Genomic DNA, 26,343 nt, shown 5'->3' with positions numbered 1-26,343 from the left:
GGACAGATGGAGATTGTCAAATTGATGAAAAAATGGGGAGAAAGAGATTTTGATTCTGCAATGTGTTGTGCGGCTGAGGGGGGCCACATTGATATCATCGAATTGTGCAAAAAATGGGGAGCAAGAGATTTTAATCGTTGTATGGATCTTGCGGCTGAGAGGGGCCACATTGAAATAATAAAATTATTAAAAAAATGGGGGGCGACATGGTTTAATTCTGCAATGGAATATGCAGCTAGAGGTGGACATGATGAGATTGTTAAGTTGTGTAGAGGATGGTCCGGCTACGATGCGATTCACGACGAACTTTTGAGATTCCATCACAAGCGTAAGTTTTTCAAGGATTTAGACCGTGAAATAATAACGTTCGGATGGAATCCGGACCGATTTTTCGATTGGTGTTTGGATAAGGAGGAAAAGCATGAAATTAAACAAAGGTGGTAAAGCATATTTTCGCCAAAAAAATATTTTGTTTGGTATTTAGTAAATGGAAATACCAAACTACGATGTCAAAGGTTACAGCAATAACAATTTTCGGCAGATACCGGGATGTAAATTCATGCCAGATAGATGTTTCAGAATGTTGATTTGTGCCCCCAGTGGTTGCGGAAAAACTAACCTTTTGGTTCACATGATAATGAAACCACTTTTGTATTACGACAAGATATACTTGTATGCAAAAAACTTGGAACAGGATAAGTATCGATTTTTGTTAGATTTTTTTGAACCTTTTTCAAGAAAATACGGTTATGATATGATTGAAGCAAGTAACGGTGATATTTTACCATTGTCGGAAATGAACGACGAGCATCAAAAGTTGGCAATTTTCGACGATTACTTGAACACTGGAACAGCTAATGATAGGGAAATTCGTAATTATTTTACAAATTCTCGAAACAAAAACTGCAGTTGCGTCTATCTGTCTCAGTCTTTTTACAATACGGATAAAACAATTAGATTGAACTGTTCCCATTACTGCATTTACGATTTTCCAAACACAAGAGAAAAGAATTCAATTTGCAGAGATTTGGGGATAAACGAAAAAATATACGAATAAGCAACGAATGAGCCTCACACATTTTTGTATTCCGACAAACCGCGAAAGTTCAACGCAAAAAATTTTACTCAAATTATCTAGTTATTAAATAAAATGAGTTTTTACAACGGTATTTTAAATTTTAACGATTCTTCTTCAGGGAAAGGAGAGAGAGGAGAGCGAGGTTTTCCAGGGCTTGGTTTTAAATTGGATGGAGATGGAAATTATGATATGGAAAGTAAAAGACTCGTAAATGTAAAAAACGGTGCAAACCCAAACGATGTTGCTACAAAAGGTCAGATCCAGGTTTTGGATAACACACCAGGCAATGTCCAAAATAATAAAGCTGTAATTTATAGTGGAACTGGTAGTGTTCATACCAACAGTGTCTATCTGCAGGACATACCAGACGGTGCTGGTAGCTTCAATAGTGTTAGATTAATGACTGAACATCAGTCTTATGACAATATTCACCTTCACATTCCTGATTTACAAAACTTTGACGGAAATGGTGGACGTAAAAAAAGCGAAATAATGGTCACATCAACAGAACAACATATTACCGGCCGGAAAACATTTTTTGATCTTAATGTGGTAAAACCCAATAATAACGATCAAGCGGCGAATAAAAAGTATGTGGATGATGAGATTAAAAAAACATCATCAACTGATTTATCTGCGTATGTGAAAAAAGACGGAACCGTTGAAATGACTGGTGATCTTAATATTGGTAATCAACAAATCACCAACCTTGGGTACAATATTCAAAATTCATCTGATGTTGTCAATTTAGGTTTTTGTGATACAAAATATTTACAAAAAGTATCCAACAGTGACCTCAATATGGACAATCATAGAATCAAACATATGGCTCAACCTGTTGATAATAATGATGCTTCCACTAAAGCATATGTTGATAATGAAATAGCTAAAATACCATCTGTTGGAAGTGATTTGAGTGTATATTTGAAAAAAGATGGAAGTGTTGCAATGACTGGAAACCTTGATATGAATAACCAATATATTCAAAATATCAAAACACCAAAAGCTAATGAATCAGATAAATCTGCTAATGTTGGTTTTGTTGTCAAAGAGATAAATGATTCCAATGCCAATTTAACCCAACAATATAAGGATTACATGGCTCAATCACATTTAATAAGCAGTCATAAAACAAATGAATTCAAATATCTTATAGATAGTGACGAAAGCAGTTCGGAGTACAATATCACGGTGAATGGTATTGTTGATTTCAATGGATCCCCGCATCAAAATAAAAAGGCTTACAGCATAGATTTGACAAAGGATGCGGGCACCAATAATTACAGATCAAGGATAGGTTTCAATCTTTATTCTCTCGCTATAGGAACATACACTATCGTGTTTGAATTCTACCCACCGGAAATGACCAATATTCAATTATCATGTACTGCATCTTCTGCGTATATCCACAAATCAACACAGCGTGATTTCACTGATTATAGCAAGCTATTGGTTCAATTCAATAACAACAGCAAACAAACTCCAGATTACATCTATTTGACGATGCACGGAACAGCTACAGCGACACCGGTGCAGTGCCATCTGGTTGTTTACGGTGTAAAAGATTGGTCGGATAGTGTGTATCCAGATATTTACGATGGGTTGGATAATGTTATGTTCAAATACGAAAATGGAGACATGAAAATGCAGACTGAACTCGATATGAATAACAAAAAAATAATACATCTTTCCGACCCGATTGACGATGGAGACGCTGTCAATAAGGTAAGTTTGGATTCCGTGTCATATTTCACAAAACATCACGCATACAGAAGTATATTTCCTGAATTCTATGATTTATTAGAAACATCACGCTTTGGTCTCGTCAATGGTGTTAGCGGTGTTGTGATAAATAGTGTTCTACCTAATTTTATCCTTGAAACAGATCGTTTTATCAACGACTATGATGTCAAAAATGGTTTGAAACTCAGTACAAAAACACATATCCATACAACAAAAGTTTTTAATCAATCAAGCAGCTTTACATTCTTCATGTCTTTTTTGCATGATGAAACCAAAACAGGAACAATCAGTTGGTCTAACACAAGAGCGTTTCACATAAAATTTTATCCAAGATTTTTAATTACCGCTGATCAAATTCAGATCGACTTTCTAAGAGGAAAACAGTCAATCAGTTTCACAAGCGATTTTAAAAATAAACAGTTGTGCATTTGGATATGTTATGATGCCACCCAACGTCTGTACAAGATGTCGCTAAGCAATTATAATGCTCACGCAACCAAAACATTAAGCCGACCGATTAATTTTCAAAGTAACCAATTTGAAATCGACTATGACGGCTTTGTCAATAAAATCGGTTTGGTTGATAAGTTTATTGACGTCGACAGTTTAGAGTTTCATAGGATTTTGCTTGAGGAAAAAAGAAATGGATCTTATCTTGAGTGAATAATAAAGATGGTAAAAACAAAAAAATCGGTCATCAATTTCAACCACATATCTGAAGAGTTGACCGAATCACAGATTGCCGAACTGAAATCGTATTACAAAACATACCACAAAAAGATGTGGATGTACAAGGCTGCTTACAAACGATTGAAAGCGTGGCAGTTGGCAGGCAATATCTCAAGCATAGTATTTGCCACAGGCGGTCTGGCTAGCTCGATAGCGACTGCAGGAGTGAGTTTGATTGCCATCGCGTCTGCGAGTGTGCTTATTCAAGCGTACATGAAACACAAAAACGTTGAAATCAGACTGCACCAAGTTCAGTATGCTTTTCAAACGTATGGCCATCTGTTGATTCAGATAAAAGACATTCTCAGATCTGGTCAATTCAACGAGTCAGAACTGTTGTCAAAACTTCAACAAAATGACGATTTTATTCTCGACAATTCGCCGATTGTTGACAAGTTTGAGAAAAAATACGATATGATCTTTGCGTGAAAGCGTTGTGAGATATTTTGAACAGCTAATTTAATTAATCTATCATCACGAGATGTAATAAAAAACCAAAACTGGTGGCCACCAGACCTCTCATGAGGGACTTTACTCTTTTTTTAATTTTTCCCACCCTGTCCCTCATGAGAGGTTTTTTTTTGGTTTTTTTATTTATTTTATTTTACCCACTTTACAAGGCTTTGCCCTCCACCACACCGCTCTTTTGAGCACTATCAGACTCCTTGATTGAAGCCATATTTTGTATTTGTCGCCCTACGGTGTGGGCTGAACAGGCACTTCTGAAGGGATTAACCCAACTAAGCTCTACCCAACAGCTTGCCACCGATCTTAGGGCGACAGTTTTATTATTTTATTATTTAGTCAACCTATAGAATGACGGCAGGGGTTTTTCACCATTCTATAGGGGTTGTGTATACAGTTCGGTAACCAAAGGCCCCTGCTTTTTCCAATGGTTAACTACTGAGCATACACAACCAATTTATATCACAACCAAACAGTCTATATATATGTAACAGTTCAAAAAAGCTTTCACATGTGGTATTTCATACCGGTAACACTCATGTTAAATTTTAGTACGCATGTGTATTCAATAAAACAGGAAAAATAATTCGTTTACATCACAGGATATTTTTACATGAGCGGTTGTGGTTAGCGTGACTGCACGTTTCACCTCAATGAACATGTATGCAAATTCCTCACAACCGGATGTTGGTCATAAGTATATTGATTAACAGGAAAGCCGCAAAGGGAATAACACATCATTTAGTTGTTTTGGTGGTCGCAAAGACTGAATCAGGAATTGAGACTTTCCCCTACGGCTATTAAAAATTTCCACACAGACTCAAACCTGCTATGCGCATGCGCCAAGGTAACTTTTTAATATCATTTTTCGCGCATGCGCAAAAGCTGGTGCGCCAAGGTTACTTTTTTTATATATTTTTTACACTTTTAACTGAATTATGTTTGTTTGGTTTGGGTTTGGGTGGATTTTTTAGGTTGGGTTTTGTTGGGGTTGGGAGCACACCTTTTTGGATGCGCGGTAAAGTCGCGCCCAAAAGTGTACTATATAACTACTCACAGCAACTGTGAAGATCGAAAATGTGTTCAGCTAGCTAATGCGTGTGATTCCGACCAGTTGCAGCGACTGCAATGCATGAAAGAAACTGTGGCACGAGGCGAAACATTGTCACTTCTCATACCTTACTTCCAACTGCAAACATTTTGGGAAGCAGGATAAATGTTTCTAAAACATTTAACCACAAAAAAGTAGATGACTGAACACAGAAGTGGAACAGGCAAGGTTTTTATACGAGATAGGGAGGTCGTCGTTCAGGTTTATGAAGACATCATTATAGGAGAAACTACCGTCTAATGGTAAAAAATGATTTTGGTCGAAGTAAGCAGGCAGGTCAGCTCGATGGCACTGTTGCAGTCAAAGTGATTGAAACTTGTCGGCTGTCAACGTAATACATTCAATTTGCATTTAAGATTTTTAGCATTTTGGCTGAGTTTGTGCTTTGGGAGTTTTCTATTATTTCGAGTTTGTCATGATACAGCATTCTTGTTCAGCACGCGTGCAATGACCACGCTTGCCTGACTTCCGAATGCACTCATTGGACATTGCACGCGTGCTGAACAAGAATGCTGTATCATGACAAACTCGAAACAATAGAAAACTCCCAAAGCACAAACTCAGCCAAAACGCTAAAAATCTTCAATGTTTACTCAAGTTTGGGCTTCTAGGAGATAATGTCACAGTTTTTCAATGACCATGAAATTCAGAATCCGGGTAGTAAGTTAATCAATTGTGGCCCTGAAAAATTTTGAAGAAAAAAAAACTACGAATATTTAAGAAAATGCTTTTTTGTGAGAAGGACTCTGAAACGCTGACAAGCGTCAACAAATAGCTAAAACTATCATTTCTATATGTTTGCATTGCTCGAAATCGCGCGCATTTACAAGGCCCTAATGCTTTTTGCTGACTTGTAAGGACCCATTTGTAATAAAGATCCCCAAAATAAAGGAATAAATCTCATAGTTTATTAGATATAATCGTGTAAAGTTTGCTTATCATTTTTACATAAATTATGACCTAAATTTGGAAAGCGCTAAATTTCTCGAATTGGGTCTTTGCGATTTTGTTGAAACTCTGTTCAGCGCAAGGCACTAATGCGCACTATGTGTAGCCGAGAGATTTTTACGAAAAAAAGCCGGCAACCGCAGAATTTCGACTCAGACCTCAAAGGGGCGTGACACTATAACCACGTGACATTTACTCCGATCGCCAAACTTTTTTTGCTATATTGTAGATTGATCTATATGTTATCCATTCTATGTGTTACACTTACGATAAAAGTAAAGGTGGGGATACCAGAGAGCTTCAAAGTAGGGTGGTACCGCCAAAAAATAACTGGGTCGAGTCACCTTAACACATTTCATGGTTCATTCAACTTTTAACAGGTGGCATTACATAGTTTTCAAGATTTACTAGACAATACTTCTTGACAAATAGATGTTAACGCTTCTACCTCAACTGCAGTATTACATACATCCAATTAGAGTATGCTACTGTACATACCCATCATTATAAGTACATTGTTTAAAAAATAGATAAGGTAAGTACATGTATGAACATCATAGTTGTACATATACATACACCTTCATCTAAAATGATTGCACAAAAGACAAGATTAAATTTCCCTTAATACATTTGGATTCTGTTTACCTTTGGGAGTAAAGTTTCGAGTTTTTCTGCTCTGTCACTGTGAGGTGGGTGAGTTGACAGCCACTTTAGAAACTCAGGTCCAGCCATATTATTTTGATTGAATGCCAGTAGCCGCCAAAACCTGGGACCTTCACGAACATCAAAGCAGGCCTGTAATAACCAAGAAAATAAGTAAGTTGTGCATTGGATCTGCTGAAATCTCTTTAGTTATATGGTATCCTTTAGTGTACAATGTGCAAAATTATCCCTGCATTCATCACAAGTAGGCTTGATGATGGTACCAGTTTACAAAACCTTGCACTGGACAGTCTGATTTTGAAGTCGTAGCGTGTTCAACATATACACCTGTACGGGCTCACTTTGTGTGCAGTAGGTTCTAGCTATTACTAGGGATTTGCAATGGCTGCCTGTAGCTCTGTGACAGCTAGCTAGCACATTGTTTTTAAGAACTTATTTAACTAGTCTTGAGATTTTGCATAATATGGGTGTTCTTTATTTTTCAAGTCTAGGTGGCAGCTCTTTCAAGGTGTAATCTTGGGAGTGCTCACAATAGTATCATTGGCAGCCTCGTTCCCAGGGTCTCTCCTCTTCACGTCCCAGGGAGCCTGAAGAGGAGAGACCCTAGGAATGAGGTTGGATCCTTGGATCCTTCATCTCCCTTAAGAAACTCTTGGTGATCATGTGGGAATAAACTTTGCATTGTCATTAAACTTCCCATGCATTTGACTTTTCTTGTAAGAAGAGGGCAAATGGGCGTTGCTGCAACTTTTTGACGATTTCCTTCAATAAAATCTCACCTGCCAGTACCTCTAAAAGACACTGAATTTACCCAAAATTGGCCATCTGAAAGCCCTTTGGCTCGATTCTTTGCATGTTGTTGAATTTGCTGTAACTTTCTTCAGATTTTGAAAAAAAGAATTATTCTAAATTAGTCTGGAGGAAGGGAAAAACATTTTACCACCAAACTGCCATGTTTTGACCAAGTGAAACCTCAAGGTGTGGAGTAGGTGACTGATACAAAACATACCGTAAAAGAAAACAAAGAATGGGTATTACCAGAAGCATCATCACATAATTTTCATCACATAACTTTTATGGATGCTGTAAACTTTAGCCATCCACAAAACAAACTTAAGGTACATGATTGCTATCGAAAGGTTCTGCCAGAAACATCACCATAAAGTGGGCATTCTAAAGTGAATTCATAAAAAACTGTCTAATTGTTGAACCTTGGCCGCCATGTTCATCCCAACTTCATCTGCCTCTTCTTCTAATTTTCTTGAGTAAGGAAGATACAGAAGAATCTAATGGGGAATAACAAGTTAGTGGTAATTCAATTAAGCTGAAATCCCCCCTAGCATGCTGCTCTCCATATACCATAGTAATAGAAAATCATGTAATAAATTATTTATTCAAACATAATATTTAGGGTTGACACAAAGGCAATGTTAAGTAAATGATCTTCAATGTGGCTTGAGTATATGACTTGTGTATATCCCCCCAGGTTCTTTGTCTTACAAATGGCTTCTAACTCCTCTTGCTATATTTTTTCTCAACTAGATCCATCTGCTTTTCCAATTGAATGCAACAACTGACATGCACATAATTTCTCTTCATCACTCCTTATGATTTTCATAGAATAAAATGTACTGTTACAAAAATGTTTCTGGATACAGAAGGTTGAAGGGGTTTGAGAATTCCTCCCAACCCCCCATTGTTTTTAAGGGTCTGTTCTATGAGTGACAGATTATCAGTTGATGGTGTGGTCAGAAATAATTTTTGTATTATTTAGCGCAAATACCTCAGTCTATTTTAAACAAGTCATACAAATGTATACTTTTTTTAAAAATAGATAAGATTTTAAAGCATGTGAATTTGAGTAAAAAAAAGCAACAGCACAATATAATTAACTTACATGTCTACACCATTAAGTCTCAATTTGCTATAGTCCCCATTTTAAGATTTCTGAGCCGGATCATAGCATTCGTATCTATTATAAATGGTATCTGATCTTGATTTGACCTTACTTTTTGATTGTCACAACATTAAAGAGTAATATCTGATAAAGCACAAGCTCTGAAAAGTTCTAAAGTTGCCTGTAGCTCTTGAAGGATTGTTGACACCTATATTTACCAACACCTTCACAGACTTCAAATATCAAACCTGCTGCAGTCTTAATTAATGCATTGAATTCATCAGGTAGACTAATTAATTTACACAATCATATACATCAAAATTTACGCCAAGCAGCAAGAGAATGCTGTGTCAACATGTACAAATGTGTAATAATGATATGTTGTAAACCCTTTGGCTAATAATTCAAATTAATCCTTACATCAAGAATCCTGTTCTGTAACCACTGAACACCAATAGCCAATAAATCAGTCGGTAGGAGGGCCCAGAGAATTGCCAATGATATGACAAGAAACATGTTAATAAATCCATGAAGACTTATTTGTTCTGCCTGGAAAAATAATCTAATGTTAACTAACTTAATCAACACCAAAAAAGGAGGGCAATAAAATACATATTTACATACACACATATTTTATTGGCTCGTCCCCACAGGGCTTTCCAGAGTCAATTTAACATCACATATAAACTAAGTACAAGACAATGATAAAAGAAGATAAAGCTAGTGGATTAACTAAAACAGTCGTTAAGACATTTTTGCCTAAGTAAGCGCTTGAACACCGTCATGGAAGGGCTAAGTTTGAGCGAAGGCTGCAACTCATTCCACAGAGGTCACTGGATATTGAAAGGTCCTTTGGTCGCTAGCAGTGCGGAAGAGTGGTATGTTCAAAAGTTGAGAGTTTCTGGTATTCCTTATCGAGACCGCAGATCTTCTGACGAGCTTAGATGTCAAATACTCTGGAGCACATCTCGTCACTTAAGAACACTCAACACTCATAGAAAAACAGCAAAAATCTCAACATAATGGGCATTCATGTTACCAATAATTAATAATCCAATAATTATTGGATTTGGCTGTTATAAAGGGGTGCATGATCTCATACCCAGAATCACTCCTCCGAAGAGAACATCTGACAAAATCCATTTTCATGTGTCAGGAATGTGACACATGAATGGAATGTGACACAGCACAACTGTGCATGCTCAGCATTTTTAGCAAGAACATTTTGCTCATGAATTTCCCAAAATGGATTTTCAAGAACAAATTTGTTGCCATTAATTTCAATAATGTTTCACTTAACTATAAAAATGAGTGAAAAAACGGAACGACGTTTCGGTGTCATCCTGGCACCATTTTCAAGTAAAGAATGCAAGAGAAAAGATAATTTATACGTAAAGTAAAGGTGTGAAATAGAATACTTGAAAATGGTGCCAGGATGACACTGAAACGTCGTTCCGTTTTTTCGCTCACTTTTATAGTTAATTGTATTTCTAAATTTAATCTTATTAGAATGTTTCACTTACTGTATGAATTCAGAAAAAGAAAAAGATGATGTCAAGTTTCTGGGAAAGGAGAAAGCTGCAGCTAAAGTTTTGTTCATAATGGTGTCCAAGTTCCCCTGCTGCATTACCCATACAAGTTAGTTGTAAGCATCAGATTGCCAAGCAAAATTTTTCACATGACTATGAGTCAGGACAACACTTTAAAAAATTTATGTCTTTTGTCAGTTTAATGAATTGTCAAGTTTAAATAGATACAAGAAACCACTTTCAAACAAAAGACAAAAGTGTCGAGATAGATTTTTCTATGTGCCTGCAAAGCAAAGATCTGAAAAGTCGTGCGCACATGCCATTTTCGTTTGCCAATTAGATTACAGAACATGAATGTTTTTACTAGACGTTTTCTCCAAAGACAAAACATCTGGGTATAAGATTTAGAGGTACATGTCGGTTATGCAGGAATATATTAAGAGTGTGGGACTTGAGTAGATAGATCAGTATGTCAGGGAAAAGAAAACATGGCCACTATTAAAGAGGTGGCCATCATAAAGCAACCTCAATAATAATTATTATGAGATACCAGCATCTGGACATCTGAAATAATTATTGGAAGATTAGATTTTTTCTTTGAGCTAACCTTGTCCATTAAAAAAAGAAGTAAATGTCATCAACCCACTCCCTGCCAAATGGCTCAAATTAACTCACTCCTTCCCCCCCACTTCACCTCCATGGCTAATAAATTGACTTCTGCCAACCTTGACACAAAATTGCCCCATTACTTTTGATTATGTAAATGTCTTAAATTAACCAACAACAAATGATGCATGGAAATTTTCATGCATTTTAATCATAAACCCTGCAGATGCATGTATCAAATTAATATTTCGCTATAATTTGAGCAACCAAAGCCAAAGTAATCTGAACAACAGATGTGTTATGAAATGTTATGTCACCACAAGTGGAAAATTAAATCTGTCATCTTTACTGAGCTTAACCATGCCCATGTGTAGCAAAGTTCAAAACATTTTAATTGTAGTAAATTTTCTTTTGCTCTGGATGGCATCTACTTGAGCCAGAACTTGCAGGGTATCAGTGGATGTTTTAACACCTACAACAGTTCTACTGGCAGCAGTAAGATGGTGATGTGTATTAAACTTTGGATGCTTGTGACAAACTGAATACAGATCACTTGCTGGTAATTGACAGTAGTCCTGACAAAAGTACTTGCAGAACATAATTAAAAAAAAAACTCTATTACTTACAGCATGCCGCAAAATGGCATGAGACATTTCATGGCCAAGAATAATTGCTAGGGAGTCATCATTTGGTAAAACCTTCAGCATTCCAGTGAACATAAATATCTGGCCATTCTGCAAATCAAGACATAAAAGGAGAGGAAAACGCTCATTTAAATGCTTAATTATGACAGTGTTTAAAGCATATTTTCAGAATAATTTGTTGCTTTAAACTTTATATAGCATTATAAGGTAAAGAAATCATGCAATAACTTTTTAATAAATTATGAACATATGAAAGCATATGTTCGCTTTGATATATATTGCACAGCTATGTAACAAACATTAATAAAGGTTATGCCACAATAATATTGTATTCATGCCTTGTTTAAGTTAAGTCCTACAGACCAGTGAGTTCATGATCATAACCTGAAATAGAAAGTTCCAGCTTACAAAAATTAATGTAGTTTGAAACATCTGGTTAGCTAAAGTTTATAATCATATTCACAAGCTGATAGCTAACTAATGATAGGTGCACACTTGATAATAAATTTTAAAAATGAAAAGCAAAACAACTTACTGGCAAAACAAATGCATTCACCTCCTCACTGTCCACCACATGGACTTGCCAGGACAAATGTTCCATCTCCTTACTTTGATTAGCCATTACCAGTCTCTTAGCAACCCTAAAAACCCTGTGGTGATCTGGATGGCTTGTAGATAAAATATGATCAGCATATTTCTCCAAAACGTTCATGTGATTCATTTCTGTTAGTTCTTCCATCTGCCTGTGAGATACTGGCATGAACCGTGTCCTGTGTGTAACTGGAGTTTCTTCCAGGTGGAAGAAATAAAATCCCAGGCAAACACCCCCAAAACTTCCAATGACTACTGAAACACCCTTGGACAGGTGTAAGCGATGATCTGCTGTCAGATTTCTCCAACTCTTACGGACAGCTCTGAAAACAATATTAGCTTCTTTAATGTTAATTGCCAAAAATAAATACATGTTTAACAAAGGTTAAAAAACCTTTAAGAGGGAAAAGAGAGTGATTTCAAGTATCTACTTTGCAGTGAACTACCAGCTACATCTCAAGGTCTTCAGTCCCACAAAATATTTACTGGAGATCGCGGACAATGTCGTTACAATATAGCAAGGCAGCAATTGGAGTATTTTAAGCATGAAAACTGATGAAACCGTATGAAAAGATGCAATAAATGATTAACAATTGGATGTTCAAATGTAATAATTCAATCAATCAATCAATCAATCAATCAATCAACCAATTTTCAATCAAATTAACAATGCATACCTAATATCTTCTTTGATATGAAACAGCTTCATATGCACACATGACTATTGACTGATAGTCAAGTAGGAGTCAACCTTTAGGCCACACATATCGACTATCGACCATCCATCAAATATGACAATCCACCGAAAAACATTTCCTACAGTACATCAGTGTTACTGAATTTTTCCATGTAGTGATTATTGATTGATGTTTTATGGTCTGTATTGGTAGGCTTAAGGGGTCAACTCTCACACAACTATTGGTTGATACAGCTGAGCAGCATATTGGTCATGTGTCATTCAATTGTCTATCAAGTAATAACTTCAACAATAAAATATGTTTAAATAAAAAAATAATAATAATAATAATAATAACTAACATATAGATGGTTGTTTTGCAACATTCAATTGAATGTAACCCAATATATTGGTCAGCTAATGACTAGTGTCTGTGAAATATCGGTAATGTATTGATGGATTTTCATTGATTGACTGTCAAATGGTCTTTATCAGTGGGCTGGTGGTTGACCCTTGGCCAATAGCCGAGCAGCATATCGGACGCGTGTCGGTCAAGTATTGATTGACTAACGACCGACAAATTGACCAATCCATCGGCCAATATGTCAATTGAAGCACCCTTTTAAGATACATGATGCAGGTACAGTGGCTTTGGCCCTGTTTAACTTGTCCACAGTAATTCATGCAGTCACATTCAATTTTCATATAAAATTATTCCCATCATTTCATCCAATAGTTTTTGTAGCTGCTTCTCTTCTTAGAGAAGTAGCTACTATGTCATCGAGTTGTAAGTCCGTAAGTGGTCCAATCTTCGGAATGTTTTCGTTACCCGAAGTTGGGTCGAGTTCACCACGACAGGCTGGCGAGATCTCAGTCGGCTTTATTCGTAGATCCTTGTTTATTCAAATGTCGCGTCTCTCATGCGTGAATTTTCATGGTGGCAGTTTGTAGTTCTTAGAGCGAAATCACAGGTTTTCTATACTGTAAATCAAAAGAAAAACTTCTAAGGAACACTCAGCTGCTTAAAAAGAGGAAATCAGTGACTTCAAAGTGGAGAAATGCCTGTTCGAGATTGTGTCAAGGCGAAACATGTGCGATGGGAAACAAGACCTGCAAATCATCACATGAGCTGTAGACGTTCTTGGAAATTTTTGTGTGCAACTGGCAATCCACTTTACAAAATACTACAGGTTTGAATATGAATTTCACCGTGCTTTATGGAAATTGGTTGATTTTTCATTTTTTAAATAGCTTTGGGGAAATTTTTGAAAAACGAGAAATTGTGCTTTAGTCATGTTTAGTGACTCGCAGTTTGCGTAGCTTCAATAGAGGCGAAAATTGAACAAATTTGCTTTTCAGGCGTGAACACAGGTCTGTCTGAATAAATTTTTCAATTAAGAGAGCTTATTGTCTGTTTATCTGTGTGTCTTGATTCACGAAATTTCTTCACCATGCGATCTGATGTAAACACGGGAGAGCCGAACAATATCTATTACTGTCCCCTGTGTATTAAAGTGTAAACAAACCGAAAGCCTCCAGCGCATACCAAATTCGTCCATATAACAACACGATCAAATTACGCTGCACAATTTTGGCACTGACTAGAGCAGTTCATTAACCCCCCTGCATTTTATACAACATTGCTTCTTTACTGCAATATTCTACAAAATAAAGCAATAGCAATCATCTTGCCATGGAAAATGCGCAATATAAGTGAATAAATTATTATAATTATTATTATTATTATTATTATTATTATTATTATTATTATAGCCACATGCGGTCATAGACTGCCTTTTATTTTATTTCCTTCCTACAGAAGTAGCTACATGTAGACCTCGACTACCTATTTTTATTAGAAATGTCGCAATGATACATGTAGTTCTGTATGCCTTATTATGATAGTTTGTAGAGATGCCGAGAGGAGCACCAAATAAATAACAATTATTCCAGGAGCGCACTTGGATATGAGATAATAGATAGCCAACGAGGCACGTAGCACCAAGTTGGCTATAACCATCTCATATCCAACAAGCGTGAGTGGAAAAATTGTGTTACGCACCGTGCCAGCCAAATCCGGCCGTGATTTTTGGCACAATCGCGCGAACTTTTCTGCATAAATTTTTCATTTAGGAAAGCTTTCTGTGTGTTTTTCTTTCTATTTTCATTGAGAAAACGTGACAACTGTGTAATCTTGCGTAAACAAACACGTGCTCTCGAGAAAGATCAAATTTCGCCCATGTAGCGCGCGGATCAAATTTCATCGAAAATTCCAGAAAATTTTACCTTCAAGTTTGTTTTTGGAAAATTTTTAACTGGCAACTAGTGTATTTTATTCTATAATTTAGACCAAAGGGGTGTTTTTTTTTTTGCCCTGTAAGTTACAGTACCTCCTGAATCCATATGCACACGTGAACCGCGTGAAGGCCCGCACGATTCACGAGACGAAACTGTGCGGTTCACCAAACAAAACCTAGGTTGAAGATTTCCCGCAGTCAAAAGGACGAGGCCCAAACACAATAGCATCTTATAGCCTATTGTGATTTTATTGTTTTCTGTTGAATAGATTTTTTTCTCAAGTAAACCGCATGAAACATGAAACGCTGCCTTGAAATGCAGCCGGTCTTTGGAATCGTTGCGTGGGAGTCTAATCTCGGGACTGTTTTAGGTGCATGGATTTCCACCATTGGTAATTCAACGTACACAAGCTGTCCATGCATTTTCTCTAGCCATTTAAATTCAAGCGGATCTCCGTAAACAGATCCGGGAAACAGATCGAGCGCGCGATTTGCTTTCCTCCGTTGAATGTTGCATGACTCGCTCGACATGCGTTACCCGTATTAAATATACATTAATGGTGACTTCCCCAAGTTCTTCTCGAAATGTTTCAAGTTAAATCAAAATTTAAAGGAATTCATTACCTTTAGATAAAGAAATATCCTTTCTTTCTTTCAAAAAAATTATCAATGGTTTATTATTGATGTTAATGCGATGCGCTTTATGTCATTTTCGAAAAGTAAGCGTCATCTTGTCGGCTTTTGCACCGTGCAAGCAATGTTGTAATTTGCTTCTAATCCATACTTTTGTGTATTTACTTACCTAAGCGGCCGAGAATAATATTTTTGTGTGTACTTTTCTAGTATAAAGAGAAACAGACGTTTTTACTCGGAAATTCCGACACATGAAAATCGAAAATATGCATTGAACCTTTTCAATTGCGGCAGGCTGTGCTGTCACAGCTGTGTTCGTTTGTAGTTTTGCCGATGATAAAGAAAATTATTACGCTTGAATACTGCACAAACGCTATTTGACGCTCGGCAAACAAAAAAAAGTTTCATTCGTTATACAAAAGAAGAAAAATATTTGTGGAAAACAAACAAAAGCATTACGCAAGCAAATTGCGAATGGAATTAATCGAAGCGTGACAACACTAACAACGCTTCATTGGCCATTTTCGATCAATTTGTTTGAAACATTTCGAGTTCTACATGGATACTTTGATAGCAGATTTACTGAGCGATAAATAATAAGTTATATATGTGAAAAAAATTGGAAGTTTAACTTCAAAGTCCTTCGTATTGACATACGCGCGCTTTGATCTCGAGTGACAGTAGCTCAAGGCGTGAGCGATCATCGGTGAGATCGCGAGAGGTGGCTGTGGTTTCCGTGAAAATCTCTTGGGTAAATGCGACCTGATAACTAACAATGAAACACAAACAAAGAGCAAACAAAGGCAATTAAGAGCACGAAGACGTGGCCTTTGAAGAACGCGTTATTCCCTAGGTTTCGTCACGGTTTCGTCTCGTGCTTTGTTCGTTCCTCTGACTTGAGGTGGACGCAAAGGCAAAATGCGTGCACTGCCCTTGCGTCCACCTCGTGAAACCCGCGGCTGATGTACATATGGATTCAGGCGGTACTGTATGTATTTTTACTGCACATGGGGTAGGAAATAACCACTTTGCCAATTTTGTTGAATTTTGGATAACCTCTGGAAACGGCTGGTACATAATGGGTTAAAAACAATCAAGTAATATTTGTAGGCCTTCAAGAACAACCAGAAAACAATAAATGGTCACTACTTCTCGGGCATGGTGTAATTAACAATTAGACGGCGAGCTCGAGGTTTCTATCGGCTGATAGTTGGTGACGGGCGAGGCCCCGAGCCAACTATCAAAGGCGATAGAAACCGAGAGCGAGCCGTCTAATTGTTTTAGCATACCTCAGTGATCGATCTATGAAGCAAAAAAATCTTTATATTTCATAAATTTTGATATATTTGTGCAATGATGCATGCTAAATCGCGCGCGCTCTGACAAACTGCCGTCTATCGATCGATAGACGGCACCTGTGTAGCCATAGTCGGTCACTGAGGTATGCTAATTGCTCATAGACCATGGCCGCTAAGCCAATCAAAACCCTGGAATTGCATTATACAATGGTCCAGTTTTTTATAATCATCAATATATTTCGGAAATCGATCGTTCGATTGTAATTGATAGGCAATTTGTTTCTGTGAGTTCTATTTTGTTCGATTTAGATACACCGGGAATTTCTTTAGAAACTACAGTACCGTGCAAATGTAAGTTGACAGTCCCTCGAAACTCGAACTTCGCGACTCGATCCTCGATCCTTGAAACTCGAAAGCTTCGAGTATCGAGGCTCGAGTCGAATGCATCGAGTTTCGAGGTAGGAAACAAATAAAGAACTTTTCGCGTGATTAGTCTTTCACACGTCTTATCCGAGGCCACTGTTCGGCTTCAACTCTGCGAGACAGCCAACTGTGGTTGCGTTTTTGTTGGAGCGATGTGCGCACGTGTATGCTTGAGCTGGAAAGAGTTAGCTTTCCAAGCGTTTTCTCGGTAACAACCGATAACAAGTTCATAAGTTTCCCCGGTTTCTTGCCGAATTCTACCGTAAATGTTGTGTGTTTTTGAATAAGGAAATGCTTCTTTCGAAGTTTTCATTCGAAAGATTCAAGTATAATTTTGCCCAGCGTACTGCATGCGCAGCGAAGATATTTCAGAAGCGATCGTGTTACATTCCGCGAAAAAGCCGCAATCTTGTAGTTTACACTGTAGTTTGGCTCGCTTCATTGAGTTTGAAGTTTGATTAAAAAGAATTGGTGTAGCATATGAAAAATTTAAGCATGGTTTAATTTCACAACAACGACGAACGGATGTGTTTTAAAAATATACACGGAAGGCAGAAACGCGCCGAAACAGATTTATCAAACACTCACTGCCGCTGATTTGATTTATTTCAACTTTCGACCAAACTAAAAAAAAGTTTACATGCAAGAGCCATGCGAAAATCGCTTTGTTCTCTCTTATTGTTTGAGGTTCAAGAAATTAATCGTTTCCTCGAAATCTGCCATCGAGATCCTCGAAAAATTCTTCGAGCGCCTCGATACTCGATACTCGAAACTCGAGCCTCGAACCTCGATTCTCGATAGCTTCGAGGATCGAGGATCGAGTTTCGAGTCGAGACTGTCAACTTACATTTGCACGGTACTGTATATACCCTTTAATTTAATTTACCAATCGTGGCAAAACTGCATGTATAAGTCTTATAGCTAAACTTACCTTCCCCCTACTATAGCAGCTAGTTTTGTTACTTTTGAAAGCGGGCCAGCCAACTTCACAAGGAAAATTGCAAGTGGTCCAGCAAATCTTGGTTGACTTGTGCGAAATTCTCTGACAGTAATACGCGTATGAGTACAGTGTTGTATATAAGGCAGACAAAGCTGATGGCGAACCATAGAGGCTTGATTTCTGCTGTTGAAACAGAAACGGCCAAGTCTCCGGAAGCGACATACAGACGACTTTGAGGAGAATAATGCTGATCTGAAAAATAAGTTCATTATTCCCTTTCAACAATATGATCCGCCATGTTGCATTTCCGAAGGCACGGCTACTCAGGAAAAGGTTTTTCCTTCAAATATGCAGCTTCAAATATGCCGTGGTCAGAAAGCATGGCGTCCATGGCGTCCGAAAATGTAAGCTGTACGCTTAAAGCTCTCTATGGATAAGAAGGCTGTGTCACCTGATTCGTCGACTCAAATTACTGGGAAATGCAAGAAATACAAAAAGAAGAAGCACAAGCATAGGTGAAAAATCGTTTCAAACATGAACAAACTTGTCGTAGTTGACCTACATGCATACAATGATCTTTTCAGGTCTATTATTAGTATTAGCTCCATCGGCATCCACAAGGGGTCCTTGTCCAGTCCCACTTTTTCTTTACCACCAAAAAAAAAATAATAATAATAATAAGGATAAGAAAATTCACGTATGCTTACTTATCTTGTGCTGCATACACATTTGAACCTTGAAATATACAGTTTCAAAATGACACCAGCAGCTTGGGTACATAACTTCCCGTACGTTTGCCTGGTTGTTGGCTAATAATTGTTATTTCTTAGACTGTACTGTGCTGGACCAATGAGGGAAATAACAAAACTAAATTTCTCCTTTGCCAATAAATATTCCAATAGAGGTCCTTTTTTTTGGAGCTGAGCTGTTTCTATAATACTGCTATGGTGTCAGAAAGTATCAAGTATATTGCCGTAAGACAGAGTTGAAAAGATTGATAGTTTGTCCAATTAAACAGATACAATTTTATGGAACCTTTCATCATTTTCGAAACTCTAGAACAATGAGAAACCCTTACCCAGCCTCCTTATGTTAGGTCGAGATCCTGTTCAACTTGACCTAAGAATATGTGCTTTCCATACATAAATATATGTGAAGTAAATCTTATCCTCATTTTGTTTTCTTTCTTTTGTTTTTTTTTGTGGGATTAGAATAATCACGGGTCCATGGACTGGGTTCAGTTAAGTGGTGAATAATGAATTATACAGGCAGGGATGCCAAAAAAGCACCAGACAGTCACTGCATGCCCAGTGTTAAACATGTTGTGGCTTCTGTTAGCAAATTCTTCTGAGAAGAGGTTGAGCAAGATGTTACATTCATTTGAAGATTACAAAAGACACTATGTGCATGGAACTGTTGCAAATATTTAGACTCGCTTACCTCGCTTTTAAAGATATCAAAAAAATTGCAATCAACAACCCACTAATCTCTGTTACTATTATAAAAATCAACTTACAACATTTGGAGAAGTGTCTGAATAATGATCATGCTTGGTCATTGTTTTATTTTTTGTAACCTGTTGTAGCTTCTTGTAGCTTATTTCAGCTCACTGTGGGCAATTTTGTAACTTACATGTATTATTGTATAGTTCAATTTTGTGTAAAGCCTGTCAAAGGCAATAATATTGCCTTATTGTTTTTACCTATTAATAGCTTATCGTTGGTACATGTATTTCTATAGCCCACTATAGCTCATTGCAGGTAATTTGTAGATCTTTGTAGGTCATATCCATTCCTCATTGTATGTCACTGTAGCAGACATTCCTATTTTTTAGTATTCAATCAAACACAAAAAAACACTGTCAGCAGCCCATCAGCTCTGAAACTTGACTTAGGCATTTGCAATTAGTAGTACAAACCAATCCCCTATACCAAAAGGATTTTAAACGAATTTTACAAAGAGTCACTGATCCTTATAATTTTTAAATAATACTTATTATAATTGTCAGTTTGCTCTTTTATGTTGATCTAGCTGGCAAGTTTTAACTTTTGTTGCAACCTTTTTATGTAGGTGAGTTTTCCACATTCAACATTTCAGAGATATTATTTTGTCCTCATCATGACTGACAACATCATAGGTGGCAATGAGAATCTGGATGCCAGGTTTTGGGTGTGGGTTAAATCCCAAACTAATAGTAGTAAGAAAAAGAACACCCTTTAGGGGAGATACTCTTTAAGTTTATTTATTGAGAGGGAGGTATGAATGAGCCCATGCCATCAAACTCCAAGGAAGTCCTATTGAATACTTAAACTGAACTCCTAATAAGTCCAATAACCCGCAGAAATTCAAGTCATATTGACTTAAAAAAAACCTAAAACAGTTCCTGCCAAATCACAACTAATGGTCTGATGGACAAGACAGCATCAGTGGTAAAGGGAAGGCAGAGAAGCAAATTAGCCATAGTTATATCATACTACAGAATTCTAGGGTGTAGGCTTGCTGTGATCTACACTGTAGCTGTGTTTGATTTAGCTTTTTGTTCACTTCACAGAAGAAAGAAGAAAAATAAAAATGTCAAGTCGTCTGGTTCATCACAAGATGTTGAAAGTGACAGCAGCAGATCTGGAAGTAAAATGAGCAACAATAGTAATGAGAACATCATACATCTTGCAGAGTTCATTGAAGATAGAAAGGAACTTCATGAGCAACTCTTTAAAGTCATTCCCAAGAAAGAAGTTAAAGGGATCATGCCAGATATTTTAAAGGTACAGCTGTAAGATAGAAATTACTTAAATGCAACTACAGTTGACTCCTGATTACTCAAACCCTTGCTAACTCGAACCTTGCACCAAGTCGAAACAAAATCGATTTCTCCTGGATTTCTGATTTCTGATTGCTAACTCAAACCTCCCACTAGCCAGAAGCAATTTTTGTTTCCCATCAGGTCATTGTCTATATTATTTTACCCTTATAATATCAGTCAGGAGCCCAAGTTTGCCTAAGATTTCAATTGCTGCAGTTAAGCCTATGGTGTTAGACTATTCTTATAGGCAGTCCCTTTAATGCGTGAAACTTTATAACACACCAGAATGACACCTTTCTATGTATTTTAATTAAAATATAATATGCAGAGCTTTAAGGGGCAAGAGATGTGTACGATTAGCAATTGGTGGAATTTTGACAGGTACAGTAGGCAAATTAACGCATTCACGATGTTGACGATGGAAATATTTCTTTACACGTGTCATAACATTGTGAACAACGTACATGTATATTACGGCTCAACAAATTTTTTGGGCATAAGGGTGGGAATGGGGCTTAAAATATTTTAGACTGCAAGCAGTCCCTTTCTGGATAGTCGAAAGGTCACGCGAAATAGCCGAGCGCGAAAAAATGGAGCAAATGAGCGGAGGAGGGCATGGGGAGAGGCGGAAAAAAGGGGAAAGGAAAAGAAAGAGACTGCGCTCTTAGCTGTAATAGACGTGCTTTGGGTAACTCCCCCCCAAAATTCATTAAACCCATTAAAAATCCAATTAAAAATGACAGCTAATAGATAACAACCCCCCATACCGACTTGTTTCAAGGCTTTTTATATTATTATGCCAAGACAGTGACTCTTGCAAAGAGTTGATGGGCGATAAACGCAACACTGACTCTTCTCCCTTCTCTCTTTCAGTGTCCCCACTCTACGTGCTATGGGGAGGAGGAAACGTTAACGAGTAGGAAGAGTTGTGGGGGTATTTAAGAGTACATTTGAAGATTGGGGACCTTTATTCCAAATGAGTTGCTCAACTGCCTCGGCAATTGAAATTTAAGGCAAACTTTTGTAACATTTCACTGGGCTCCTGACTGATATTATAATTTTTCAAGAGCTATAAAAACTGTTTCCCAAGCAATTTTAACGTTTGTTGAAATTTTCATGTCGACAAGTTTTCCTAATTTTTTTTTATTCCGGATTCCGGATCCTGGATATTTCCTGGTTTTAGGTAAACCCCACCTGAACAACCACATGGTGCTTCAGTTCAGAGCATTGAAGCTATATATTGATGCTCATTTGAAAAATATAAATTAAAGTGACATGATTCTTTTCAACTGTTTTTTTAAAACTGTGTTTTACTTGAAACGTCACCACGGCTATTATCTCCCAATTTAATTTTGTTTGTCCTGTGTTGCATTTCAGAAGCTCAGCTTCAGAGAGGTGAAGAAGCTGTGTTCTGAACAACTTCAATTGTTATCAAACAGACGACTTGAGAGTATCATTACAGGCAAAGAAATGGCTTCATCTGAAGGTGAGGGTGATGGTGAGCCAGAAAACCTTGATGAAACTGACACCACACGGAGGACACAGACACAGACCTGCAGGAAACACCAAAAAAGAAAGCAGGTAATGCGCATTTACTTAATATAATACACAAAACAAGTTCGACTGTGCTGCAATATTTGTACTGTTAGCTATTTGAACAGGTACTATACAAAATCAGTTTACTGGTTACTTGTACTGTTAAGGAACAGGTTTTTAACTCGTGAATGCGCGTAACGCAATGAATGAGTTATAGCGATAGCTGACTGTTGACTTGGTTGGTTGGTTGGTCGGTTTTGTCGTTAACTTTCGGGCGTGCGCAGTGAATGAGTTTTAAATTCAATTAGTGGAAAAAATACGCGAACATTTATTGTTCACGGCGCATCAGGAAATTCTTATTCAATATGTAGAGAATAATTTGACGATCATTTAGTGCAAGAATGGAGATTTTTCGTTCAATCTGAGCAAAGTTTCAAGTTTTTTCAGTGTTTCTGAGAAAGTCCGGGGTCGTAAACTCAATTAGTGAAAAAAAAAAAAACGTGAAAATTTTAGTGTAAGAATGGCGATTTTTCGTTGAATCTGAGCAAAGTTATAGGATTTTTTCGTTTTTTTCTACAAAGGCGGTTTCTTTTAAGAATTAAAAATAATTTAATTTAGAAATAATTTAATTAAAAATAATTTAATTTGTCAGTTTTCATGCGAAAGCGGAACCTGCCATGTCACGCATCATTGACGTCGTAAACAAAATTATGCAAATTTCTGATGAAATGAACACTTTAAGATCTTGTCAGCTTTCATAGAGGTTTCAAAGGGAAAAAATGTTTCAATCTCGAAATTTACAACTGGTAATTTATGGGAAAGCAAAAGGACGCGGTCGATTAATAATTCTTATTTAGCAAGAGCTTGTCATAGTTCATTATTTTTACTTGAGGATTGCATGGACTGAACTCCAAAGGAAAAATATCACGCATTTTTGTCGGGCATGAAATGTAATGCGATACTTTGTTGAACAGATTTCCCTTTGTGAGATCGGCTTGCCCTACAGTAATTTTGTAATTTTAATCCCCAAAAAAACTTCACTTGCCCATCGGGCAAGTGATGGTTAGAATCCACTAGCCCGATCGCAAAATCCCAAAATCCAGTAGCCCCGGACTATCGGGGACACGAATTTGCATGACGTAGCTTCTATGAACTTTGAATAAAAAAACACGTGATTTTTTTTAATGGGCGCATCAGAATAATCGGCTTATTCAATCTGTACAGAATAATTTGACAATCATTTTTATAGTACAAGAATGATTATTTTTCGTTACATAATCGGGCAAAGATATAATTTCTTTTAGCTTTCAAGGAAGTTTCCGTAGCTGTCTAAATTTCAATTACTATGTGTCATCTGCATTCACGAGTTGGTTCACAGGAGCCTTTGATCTGAAGTGTGCACACTTATCTTGTCATTCAGAAATAAAAATAAGACAGCAAGACTACTGCAATAAAGCAACTACTTCAAGTTTTGGAAGCTTAAGAAGAATTAAAATCATGATGCACTGATCAACTGAAAACTTTAAAATCCCCCTGTCAACCCCCGGATATCTGAACTTTTGAAAATTGGCTTGATTTAATTCCTGATCCACCGGCCCACACAATGCTATTCAAATGCCCTACAATAGTGCCAAATTTGATGGCCAAATGCCTCTAACCGAGACTTTAATTATGCACGTTTGTGTATTTATTATGGGAAAGCAGCAAAACTGCCCAAGGTCAAACTGGATTTTGCACGCCGTAGTTTTTATTTTTTAGGTGCCTCGATATTTAATTCTTTGCCTTTAAGTCTGAGAAACATTAATTCTAAATTTTTATTCAGGAAAGCCTTGAACGATTTTTACCTGTAAATTTTTTACTGTAGTTTTAAATTAATGCATGTTTTGCTTTTACGGATTTTAATTATTCTTATTTGTAAGTTTTTAATTCTTAGACAACAGGACCCCGTTGATAACAGTATTCTATACTGAAGGGTTATCCTGTATAAATATTCGATTATTATTATTATTATTATTATTATTATTATTATTATTATTATTATTATTATTATTATTATTATGCACTTTATTGTCCTTAATTATTGTTATTAGTAATTACTGCATCAATAATGGAATTTCCTGTATTTGTTTCCCAAAATTTGAAACTCTTTATGGACTTAAAAAGAAAATGTGGAACCTTTGAGGATTAAATCAGCAATAAAATGGTATGACAAAAATGAATATGGTATAGAAACAGGCTAATAAGACATCAGCGCTGAGATCTTAGTATGAGCAGCTGTTATTTGTTAACGTTGCAAAGAAAACACCACTGTGTCCATCAGTAGATCCACGTCGTCACTTTTAAGTTGTTGTTTTTAACCTTTAGACAGTGTTGCTGGATTAGTGTCGTGGCATGTCCTCGTGCATGTAATCTGAATGTCCTGGGATCCACTTCATATTCTTTTTTTTTTTTTTCATTTAGACTGAAAGGAAATTGGTTGGAAATTTTCTGTAAAAAAGTCAATTACCATTCAGTTTAGTATTAAGCTTTGTTTATCACTCTTAAACAGGCTATTTTCTGTTTAAAATCAAACTGGCTGAAGATCAGCCCAAAAGGGTCACTACTTGCTCACCTGTTGTTTGGTTTTGGATGCATGCTAGGATAGGGATGATGGTGCAAAGAACAAGATTGGTAAAAAATGGAAAGAGGAAGAGAAAAAAGAAAGAGATATGATCATTTTCCAGGAAATGATTACAATTCCAAAGCAAGAAGAAATTGATGAACTCGTTGAAGGTAAAAGATTTTTTAATCAATGATTGTTGAACTAATAAATGAATAAATTAGGACGATTCACCGATAAATAAGGAAAGCATCACATTTCCAGTAGTTTCCTTAGAAAACAATGGCAAACACTTGAATGCTATTAATATAAGCCACCTTTATGATGGAAAACTTTCTCAGAAACTCACTCAGAATTGCCCAGTTCTGAAAAAAAAAAAAAAAAATTGGTAGGATCCTTTATGACTGAGTGCTGCCACATGTAAATAATAAAAAAATATAGTGAAATATTCCCTTAAAACTAAATGCTTAAGGCTGGATACAAACAGCACGAAAACTTAAACTTCAAGCTTCTCAACCACACAAACACTTTAACTCGCATTCATCGTTTAAGCTCTGATCTCCTAACGGTATGACATGAAAAAGCCAGGCTATGTTAAGCTGACTTTAATAATAGTAAATAATACAAATTATTTGCCTCTACAGCGCAAATTCGATGGCAATATAGCCATAAGTAAGAAACTCCTTTTTGCATTAACATCTGTAAAGGACGTCTAGGGTTGGAGCTAGTTCTGCACTCTACCCTACGTTTCACTTCCAGTTGTTCAAAGAGCAGATAACTTTATTCAGTGGATACGTCCCCATCGAGCGGATAAAATGTATTGGTTGGAGTACATTTTGTTCACTGGATAGCGATTTATCCACACCTTGAACATCTGGGGCCTGAAAGAAAACAAACTACTTTTGGAGAGGCTAGTAGTTTGACCACAGGTCACTAACAGTAACTGTATTATTTGACTTCACATTTTTTTCCTAGGAACTGGTGTGATACAGGAGCAAACTGCAGACAGTCAAGCCCAATCTTGTGAGGCAAAAGTGGGCGAGGAAGCTGAATTGAAAGAACTTGAATTCCGTGCACGGGCTCTTGAGTCACTGGTCCGTGCACGTGAGCGGCAGATGAAGCTTCCCCCAACGT

General features: G+C 36.9%; 2 protein-coding genes across 4 annotated transcripts in view; one reads left to right on the top strand and one right to left on the bottom strand.

The window, feature by feature from the left end:
* LOC146474360 (metalloendopeptidase OMA1, mitochondrial-like) overlaps window positions 1-18,658 on the bottom strand; it is a 34,265-nt gene extending 15,607 nt beyond the window's left edge. Inside the window, exons 1-6 of one of the 3 annotated variants that reach the window (XM_085117216.1) lie at window positions 18,263-18,658; window positions 11,970-12,327; window positions 11,396-11,503; window positions 9,055-9,183; window positions 7,949-8,023; window positions 6,720-6,869 (exon numbers count right to left, since the gene is read on the bottom strand). In XM_085117216.1, the coding sequence (XP_084973342.1) occupies window positions 6,720-6,869; window positions 7,949-8,023; window positions 9,055-9,183; window positions 11,396-11,503; window positions 11,970-12,327; window positions 18,263-18,540 (1,098 nt within the window). In that variant the 5' untranslated portion in view covers window positions 18,541-18,658. Of the gene's footprint in view, window positions 1-6,719; window positions 6,870-7,948; window positions 8,024-9,054; window positions 9,184-11,395; window positions 11,504-11,948; window positions 12,328-18,262 lie in introns of all 3 variants that reach the window. The other 2 variants (XM_085117213.1, XM_085117215.1) reach the window with 2 other exon arrangements.
* LOC146474359 (uncharacterized) overlaps window positions 18,624-26,343 on the top strand; it is an 8,377-nt gene continuing 657 nt past the window's right edge. The window contains exons 1-5 of the mRNA XM_085117220.1: window positions 18,624-18,786; window positions 20,823-21,036; window positions 22,452-22,655; window positions 25,250-25,382; window positions 26,185-26,343. The exon at window positions 26,185-26,343 is cut by the window's right edge and continues 657 nt beyond it. Coding sequence (XP_084973346.1) covers window positions 18,701-18,786; window positions 20,823-21,036; window positions 22,452-22,655; window positions 25,250-25,382; window positions 26,185-26,343 — 796 coding nt within the window. The 5' untranslated portion in view covers window positions 18,624-18,700. The remainder of the gene's footprint in view (window positions 18,787-20,822; window positions 21,037-22,451; window positions 22,656-25,249; window positions 25,383-26,184) is intronic.

This window comes from Pavona decussata, unplaced genomic scaffold (genome assembly GCF_977016875.1).
Source record: "Pavona decussata unplaced genomic scaffold, jaPavDecu1.1 SCAFFOLD_90, whole genome shotgun sequence".
In the NCBI taxonomy this organism is placed as follows: Eukaryota; Metazoa; Cnidaria; class Anthozoa; order Scleractinia; family Agariciidae; genus Pavona; species Pavona decussata.
The sequence above is the reverse complement of the archived record's forward strand: the minus strand, read 5'-3'. Positions and strand labels throughout refer to the sequence as shown.